Genomic DNA, 9476 nt, shown 5'->3' with positions numbered 1-9476 from the left:
ACCCAGAGCCGAGCCTACAGGAAAAAAGAGCCGTAATGCATCAATCAGCCATGTAGCGTCAACGCTCCTCTGAGTGTGTTTACCCGGAATCAGCCACGGGCTCTGCGCTCTGCGCTCTCGCCGCTGTGCCGTCAGACAGGACTGACTGCACCTCGCGCCTCGGGATCCGGATGATGCGAGTGCTGTTTGAATGAGCTGCTTTCAGGACCAGGATGGATCTACCTCGTCGTTTCCCAGACCAAAACGCTTCGCTTTACGCCGAGAGCCCGTTATCGTTACCGTTATCTCATATGGTGGTGGCGCCTGTTGGCGGAGCTGCGGGGAACGGCTCCGGCCCGGGGGTCAGCAGCGCCTTGAGGAACGATCTGGGCTCCAACATCCATGTTCTGAAAACCCTCAATCTCCGCTTTCGCTGTTTCCTCGCCAAAGTGCACGAGTTAGAGCGCAGAAACAAGCTGCTCGAGGCTCAGCTGCAGCACGCGCAGGAGGTCTCCCGCTACAGGGCCCGTTTCCCCCGCGAGCAAGCCGTGCAGACGGATCTGGAGGCGCCAAGAGAGGCGAGAGTCCCGGGGAGAATCTGGAGCTTCTCCCATGCCAGGAGGTACGGAGGACGCGTGGAGATCCATCAGGGGCCTGGAGTCTCATGGATGCATCCGGACGGTGTAGGAGTTCAAATTGATACCATCACACCTGAACTGAGGGCCCTCTACAATGTCCTGGCCAAGATAAAGCGAGAGAGAGACGAATACAGGAAAAGGTAAGTTGATATGCAGCTAACTGGCCAGCGCTGAGCGATGTATCATTTACACCGGTATATCGCGATATTACGTACCGTGATACTGCTTTTCACTTTGATGTTTTTTATCAGTGTATTGGGTAGATGTTGAGCATTATGTCCATGACAAATGGCAAAAAATGGTGTTCCTGTTGCCAAGAGGTTTGATTTTAGTTTTTTATTGTTTTGCGTACTTTACACGGGATCCAAAACCTGGCCGACAGTTAGCTGCAGTCTGTGCCATTCCCTCAGTGCTTCAGAGCATTTTGAAAGAACAGTTTAAAATACATAAAAGCTAAATAAAGGCAAATAAATATAGACAAAAGAAAACATGAAACACATTCCTTAAGACTTGTATTGGGACAACTATACATTACACCTACAGGTGCTTTTATGAGATCTCGTTCTAAATCCATAGGCCTTTATATATAGCCTTGGTCCCACCCTTTGCAGCTATAACAGCTTCCACTTATCTGGGAAGGCTTTCTACAAAATTTGGAGCTTCCCCTAAACTGTTCCCACAAAGTTGGCGGCATACACTTGTCCAAAATGTCTTGGTTTGTTGAATCATTAAAATTTCCCTTCACTGGAACTGAGGGGTCTAGGCCCACCCCTGGAAAACAACCCCAATTACATTAACCCTCCTCCACCAAACTTTACAGTTGACACAATGCAGTTGGGCAGGTAACGTTCTCCTGGCATTTATGAAACCCAGAAACGTCCATCAGACTGCCAGATAGAGAAGTGTGATTTTTCACTCCACAGAATAGGTTTCCACAGTTCTAGAGTCCAGTGGCGGCGTTTTACACCATTCTGTCCGACGCTTGGCATTGTGCTTTGTGATGTAAGGCTTGCATATAGCTGCATGGCCATGGAAACCCATGCCACGAAGCTCCTGGCGCACAGTTTTTGTGCTGATTTTATTGCCAGAGGAGGTTTGGAACTCTTAAGTTTACATGGTCTTGGAGTTGCTGTGGTTCCAAAACCCTTCCACGTTTCAGTAATACCACGCACAGTTGATCATGCAATATGTAGGAGGGAAAAAATTTCGCAAACTGACTTTCACAGCGGTGGCGTCTTATTACAGAACCACACTCGAATTCATTGAGCTCTTTAGAACGACACATTCTTTCACAAATGTTTGGAAAGACAGACTGCATGGCTAGGCAATTGATTTTATACACCCGTGGCAATGGGACTGAATGAAACACCTGCACTGGGTAAAGAAGTCATTATTTTATGATCTACATAGAGCACTACATAGGGAATAGTACGCCACTTGAGATTCAGCCCTGAAGCTGTGTCGTTCAGTTAGGAGCAACTAAATATTGACAAATTTAGCCACTTTAGACTTTAATAGTTGCATATCGTGAACAAAAAAGTAAATTACACTGGGAATCGCAGTGAATTGTATGCTGTTGATTTTTAACTAAAATCTTATGATTATGACAGGCCTAAAATTTTGTTTGCCATTATAAATTCAGAAACAATTGCTTCTGTCAGTATTGCCCAGCACTATTTTAAATACACATAAAACCACAGGCACACATACTTCTCTCAAATACAGCACATCTGTAATCTGGTAACCCATAGTTTCCATCTCTGGCTTGGGTTGTCCATAAAGCTAATGGACACACATCTTTTGTCTCAGATGTGGAAATTGAAGGACGGCCAGATCTTGAGCTAAAATATAATAGAGATTTTGTTCTCAAGAGAGTGTCTCTCCTCTTAGCTTGGCCTGCTGCTCTACATTTTTAGCAAGTAACAGTATTTCATATTCTCTCCGTAGTCCAAAATACCACCGACTGTGCTTTTTACTACGTTTCTGACATGTCTACACAATATATCAGTACAAACGAATTTTTGGGAAAATATTATATGGATGTATGTGGTTGCTTAGTCAAGGCTTAGTTCTGAAAATGAATAATGATAAAACTTGCCTAACCCTTTATCTCTCCCTAGTGAATGAACAGAGCGCATAGGGGTTTTATTCATTCATTGGCAAACACATCCTGTGAACAGCCTGCTGTAGCTTTAAGGCATTTCCTGCCTTCATGGACTGGCCAGAGATGTTGTCTGCTTGCTGTGCTGTAACTCGGACAAAGGCCTCACATCTGTAACACATATTAAAATTAGTTTAACACTTTCACTTGCCTAAATATTTTAAAGTTAAATGTGTAGCCTATACGCAGTCCTGAACTAGCTATATTAATTTGTACAGCACTGTATTAGATATCTTGTCTACTGCTGGCTTCATAATCAGTTAAAGTACAATTCAGGCTCATGTGGCCTGATCTAGTCCCGTATGTGATGAACAGCCTCTGATTGTCCAGGGGTTTTCCTCATAGCAATTTTATCATCATATGCGTCATTCTAACTGCTATGTAACCCAGTAGTAATAGTCTAGGCATGCGAACTATAGTAGAGCTGCACAATGATCCACTTCCAGGAATAGAAGGTTTTCTGCTTGGTTTTTAAGTCTTGTATCCTCTGATTCACTCGACTTCAGTCGGGCTTGCCAATTTTTAGTTACTCAGGAGGATGAAGGGATCAGCAGGTTGGACGATAATGCTTTCAGTTTCACCAGCTTTTGAAAGTGCTGATTTCTGGAGAAAAACTCAGTTCCAAATATAAATTATTATACTGTCTATTGTTCAGAGTGTTCCTGAAGGCCTTGATTAGTGAATGACAAATACATACACCTTGCAATCGTTCTCATCCCCCTGTATTAAAATATATTCACCTCAGATGTGCTTTGGACCACAGATCTTTCAGCCAGGGCTTTTAATCTGTGTAGATGTAATACAGGTCTTCAGTATTACCAGACTCTGACATCAGGTTGTGCTGCAAGAGGAACTCATTTTTCAGCTGTTTGTGAAGGGCCGGCAGAAGCTGGCATGCTGCCAGCTTATACGGTCATCATCTACAAGCAGCTAGCCTGCATTTATGGACGACCATTAATCTTAGAGGTGGGCAATGCTAGAGCACTTAGAGCTACTGGTAGGATTTCTACAACGTGCAGTTGAGCAAATCAATCAACAATTCACGTGGATCAGCTGGTTTAGAACGGCTCGTTTAGAACGGAGTGCTGGGATAGAGTATGACTTAGATGACAGAGGCTGCATTCCACTGCTGGGTTCAGGCAGGCGAGCAGCAGTGTGTATTTAAGGTTATGGTTTGGTGCTGAACCGAATCTGTATATTACATCATTAGTTTGTGATGTGTTTGCTTGTACACAGTAGGGGAGCAACGATTACTCGACTTAGTCGACTAAAATTGACAACCAAATTAGTTGGCAACTAATTTAGTAGTCAATTAGTTGGTGACATCATTACGCATCTTTCTCACGCTCATTATATTTTATATATATATATATATATATATATATATTTATTGTCTTCATTGTTAGTTAGCAAATGCATAAAACAACCTCAAGCGAAATTTAAAAGCCAATAGCTACATTAGAGTCATTTGGTAATGTAATGAATTATAGTCTGAATAATCGATTATTCATTTCAGTAATTAATAGATTATTCGACTGTCAAATTAGTCGTTTGTTGCAGCCCTAGTACACGGTGCTAATTGCTAAACAGGTCTGTTGTAAGTTAGTAATTAAAGATGTAATAAGTGAAATAAGTGTCAGAATCTGTAGATAATTGCTCAAATGGTGTATTGGCACCGGACAGATGTCTAGATTTGACCTACATTTCAGTGATATTTGATATATTCAAAATTTTTGATATTTCATGATGTACAGTTGTACGTAAAAGTTTGGACGCCAGTGGTTAAATTCCATGTTTTGTTGATTTTCTGAATAAAAATAATTTAGCACCTCCTCCAAAGGCATTTTTCTGTTCATTTTAGTGCACAGATTTTATTTATTTGCTGAGTTGTGTACTTATTTTCACAAACCATGACTACTCAATCATTGTTCTACCCCACAGGAAGAAATGCACAACTAATCACGTCACATAGTCGGAGACTGGTCTGTTTCTAGTTTTATATCTGCTAATCTGAACAGATGTATTCACAATTTCTACGTATTTTTACTAAATATACACATACCAGCATGCAAAATGCTGGATATGGGCAATGTCCCACCATTCCTATATGGGTGTGTCCCTGCTTGAAACCCTCTAAACTAATAAACTAACTAATGTTAACTGAAATGATACTGAAGGTTAGTTTAAAAAAAAAACCCTTCTAGAAAAGGTTTTGCCCCCTTCCATGTTGTTCTTTGTGTGTGTGTGTGTGTGTGTGTGTGTGTGTGTGTGTGTGTGTGTGTGTGTGTGTGCGCGCCTCTCTCATCGCCTATTCCTACTTCTTCAGCTCCGTGGAATGCTTTGTCAGCTTGATTAGCCATGTGTAGGAATTCCAAGGAATGACGTGCATTCTGATTTTATTGGAGCTTTGGTCTGCTGGATAGCTCAGCTGTTGCTAAAGGAGACCTGTTTTACTCTTTTTTTACTGCTGTGTTGTCAGTGAAAGACTTCTCTGATGAGTAGGTGGAAAAACGCTTTATTTCAGCTTTTGTAGAGTGTTTTATCCTAGAACTTCTCATCTGAGGAGAAGGGGTCATTTTCGGGGGTGCTGATTCTATATTCAAATGAGAAAGCTCTTATTTCCAACTCATGGGGCGTGGGAGGGGGGGGTCACTTAGGCAGAACATGTGCGGATTAGGGGCTGGGGTCATTGTACTGCTGGTTAAAGTTCAAAAATGACCACTGCATAATGAGTCTGTATCGCATCACGAGGCAGAGCAGTGTTGCAGAACTGATATAACGCACACTCTACTCATTTAAATTTTAAATCAGTTTGCTTTAAAACTCTCTTCAAACCTGCCTTTCCCTGTGTAAATTTCAAGCCACATATGATCTTCTGTGACTTTCTTTGGTCTTGAAGCAAGGTATACACTTTAATACAGTTTTTTTTTTAACTGTAAAAAAAAGGCTGTAGGTAGACTCACCAAAGAACAAGATGCCTGGCTACTACAGCTCAATTAGGCAAACAAAATCCCTTAGAGGTAAAACTCCACAAATGAGCACCTTGGATGTGATTCTTGCTGCCACTGTGCTACAGAGACTGTTGTTGGCAGAGACAGATGAGGATCAAAACTATGAAACATACTTTACTTACAGCTGAACAGAAATGCTTTTCTGAAGTGGAACAAAATCCGCTCTTCTTGACTGCTACGCTACTTGATTTTAAGGTAACTAATGTAGCATAGCCAGCTAATACACTTTACATAAAACCAGCTAAATTTTAATGATTTAATGTTAAGGTGCATTGCGCTCATTTACTCTGACAACTACTTCTTAGTAGCTAATTTGTTATGGTATCAGACTTGGTATCGGCGAGTACTAAAATACTCATACACAGTCGGAAAAAAATTATATTGAGGCACCCCTGTACAGTCTAGGGCTTGAATACATGACTCAATGGAAACACGTCATCCAACAACAGCACATTTAGCCATAACATAGAAACAAGACAAATATCCTAACAGTCTGTGGAATCGCATGCCTGTTTTTGAAAAGGTAAATGTGCCAAATCGGAAGAGACTTCACGTTTCACGATTTCTCAGACAGAATATACGGTACAGTGACAAGAACCACATATGTGAACATGGAGAATGCAGGTTTGTGGGGAGGTTATTTGAATATGTGCATATCTGAACTCATGATAGCATTTGTTTACTTAACTGGGTGTTTTGAACGAGGCATCAAATAAGTGAAAACCTTCCATGTCTCTGATTGGAATTTGTTAAAATGGAACAAAATAGAAATTGCATATTGTTAAAGAGGAATTCCACAGATTTTTCTGATTTTCTAAACAGAACATCGTAAACAGCGGAAACTGTGTGAACAGCATCATTTAAAGTGGTTTGAGGTGCAGTTGAGAGAAGTTTACCAGCACAAATTTCCCTACAGTTTTTGTGATGGGAACCAACCATATTGTAAACAATGCAAATACAGGCAGTTTGTTTGCAATCCAGTGTCGTCTGGGATTTTATATGTAATGTTGATAATGGCAAAATAGTGTTAAATCCCCCCCAAAAATCTTTTAGTACTATTTTGCCCTACATGTACATCTCTGCTTCAAATGTATTGTAACAACGTACACAAAACTACCATAATGTCTCAGGCATGGGACAGCGTGTTTGTAATAATTTAATGTTATAGTGTTTTATGAAGTAGATTTTAGAGGGATTAAACGCTTTGGATGTCTGGTTCCTATCACCACCATTGTAAAGATATCTGAATTGGTAAATTTCTCCAAAATAGCTCATTTCAGGTCCGACCACTATTAATAACTTTGTCTACGTCTTGACAGTAGAATTTAGCGAATGTTTTAAAGCCGTGGGATCCCCCTTTATAACTGTGTGAAATACTTGAGTTGCCATCAAAATACTTTAGGGGAGGGGCGCCTAAGTATAGCCTATGTAGGGGAAAGACTGTAGTTAGTGCATGAATCATATAGTTGCTATCATAACAAAAATCTGTATCTCTGTAATGGGAATGTTACAGGAGAATAAAAACTCTTTCTAAGTAATTGTGGGTGATTCCCATCTGTCCATTCATCATGAAATGTTTACATGATGTAAAGAACAGCTGGTGCTTTTAAATGGTATAAAAAAGAGTTTGATATAATAGCGACAAAATGAAATTGGGAGCCCACTCCTACAGTTTAGTGTGCTGCTGGGAAAATGAGTTATTCAGTGCTGTGCTTTGACACTGTGATTTAGCACAAGCTGTATCTCTATGAGTCACAGTCAAGCTATAAAGCTCTCAGATCACAAACGCTGGGCATGCTACGGCATAAGGTGCACACTTTTGAAAGGTGGTCTACTCACCCTGCTATACTCTTTCTTTGACCCCTTATGAATCAGCTTTCAAAGATGTAGCCGGGCCTGTCCAGCACTGGTCAGACATTTTGGAGATGGTTACTTCAGTGATGTGCTGTGTGAAGGTGCAGTGAAGAATGAACAAAGGGTGGACTAGAAGCAGTGTGACATCATCTCTCTGGGGAAGTGACCCATTGTGCTGCCTCACTGGCTAAGAACTGAGGCCTTTACGTCTCATAGCACATGGAAACCCAAACGTTTTAGGCTGGCAACTGTTGTATTTATGGCGTAGGTGTTAAAAGCAATGCATGTGAACTATATAAAGACCTTAACTTCTGCCAGTCTGCGGTCTCGCAGAAAATTCCATGTAATTTGGCTGAAGACATTTCAAGTGTTGCAATAAAATTAGATGTTCCAAGCTTGTGAAAGTGGCCATTGTGGTGAAAAGCAAGCCTGCAATATAGTTGTTTTCTTCGGCTGTGATTGTACCAGCTGAAATATGTGTTGAAAAGGCTGAAGAAGGGTGGATTTATGGGACAGCCTAAACAAAGATAAAGAACTGAAGTTATTCGCATTGATATCCAAATAATGTTAAAGTAAAGTATGTTCTGCTTTGAACTGGATTTTTAATGTTTTGGCAACATTGTGCTCAAACCATTCATGTCAATAAACATACTTTGAATTGATTTTAATTGAATTGAGTAAATCTGAACCCCATTTTCAATTGTTGCTGTAGCTGCAGGTAATTGGAGCTGTAATAACTAACTCTTCAGAATTATTGATAAATATAGATACTTTCGTTATTTAAAACCACTGGCATTTCACAGTTATTCAGTATGTCTAGAACAGTTTCCATTTGTGCCAGAGGGGGCAGCAAAGCCCTAAGGCCTTTTTTTACACTGAGTCCAAATTTTAGAGCCAAAAAACGTTTTGAAAAGAACTCATGCTTCCTCCTGTCGTTTGTTCTTGGTAACATTTTAGCAGAATGGGCTGTTACTCATTGGCTAAGGTGCTTTCCTGCCATTTCAAACATGAAACAGGGAATAACAAAATGAGCCAATCATGCTATTCAACACGCAGCACCAAGAGCGGCTCACTTTCACACACTGGTTTGCTTTAGGCCAGAAACATACAACCTCAATTCCAGAAAAGCTGGGAAAGTGTGTGAAATGCTAACTAGTGTTTCTGCTGGCATCATTTCGCTGTAGCAGTCCGTCGTGCCAAAATTTTTGCCGCCACAGCAAAATAAATCAGTCCAGCCAATCAGTCATCTAACCCAACGCCTTGGAGACCCGCCTGGTCACATTACAGAATTCAGTTGGTTAACGGCACTAATTGGCATAATTAGCAGACTCTCTTATAAAGCTGTAATATTCCCTGAGCTCTTATACTGGCTCTTCTCCTTTTTGGTAACTCACACACACACATTTTCTAAGCCGCTTATCCTTCTGGGCCATGGGGGGAGCTGGAGCCTATCCCAGCCATCACTAGGCGGAAGGCAGGATACACCCTGGATGGATGTTTTCAGTAACAGCCTTTTAGTAACTACTATACTACACCCTGAGCTTATCTACGCACTGTATGGCTAACGACTGATGGCATACACTTTTCTGTGGCTGAAGCAATGTGCTGGTACTTCTCACACACACTGGAAGACACTCACTTCCCACAACAAGTTAGACTGAGTCACATACACAGGTGCAGTTAGGTTGTTACGGTGTTTATTGACAATAGTTATTCAAAGTATTTTCAAGCTCAAGTGGTGATATCTATCAGAGAAACATGCCAAATTTTATTGCAGTGCTTTCTGAGGGGTCACCCGCGTTCATTTGTGGTTTTTGGTTTTTGTCCATGAAT

General features: G+C 41.0%; 1 protein-coding gene across 4 annotated transcripts in view; it reads left to right on the top strand.

The window, feature by feature from the left end:
* iffo2a (intermediate filament family orphan 2a) overlaps nucleotides 1-9476 on the top strand; it is a 35403-nt gene continuing 25927 nt past the window's right edge. For all 4 annotated transcript variants that reach the window (XM_036592081.1, XM_036592083.1, XM_036592080.1 and 1 more), the window contains exon 1: nucleotides 1-757. In XM_036592081.1, coding sequence (XP_036447974.1) covers nucleotides 213-757 — 545 coding nt within the window. In that variant the 5' untranslated portion in view covers nucleotides 1-212. The remainder of the gene's footprint in view (nucleotides 758-9476) is intronic.

The sequence above is a fragment of the Colossoma macropomum genome, unplaced genomic scaffold (assembly GCF_904425465.1).
Source record: "Colossoma macropomum unplaced genomic scaffold, Colossoma_macropomum, whole genome shotgun sequence".
Lineage (NCBI taxonomy): Eukaryota > Metazoa > Chordata > Actinopteri > Characiformes > Serrasalmidae > Colossoma > Colossoma macropomum.
The sequence above is the reverse complement of the archived record's forward strand: the minus strand, read 5'-3'. Positions and strand labels throughout refer to the sequence as shown.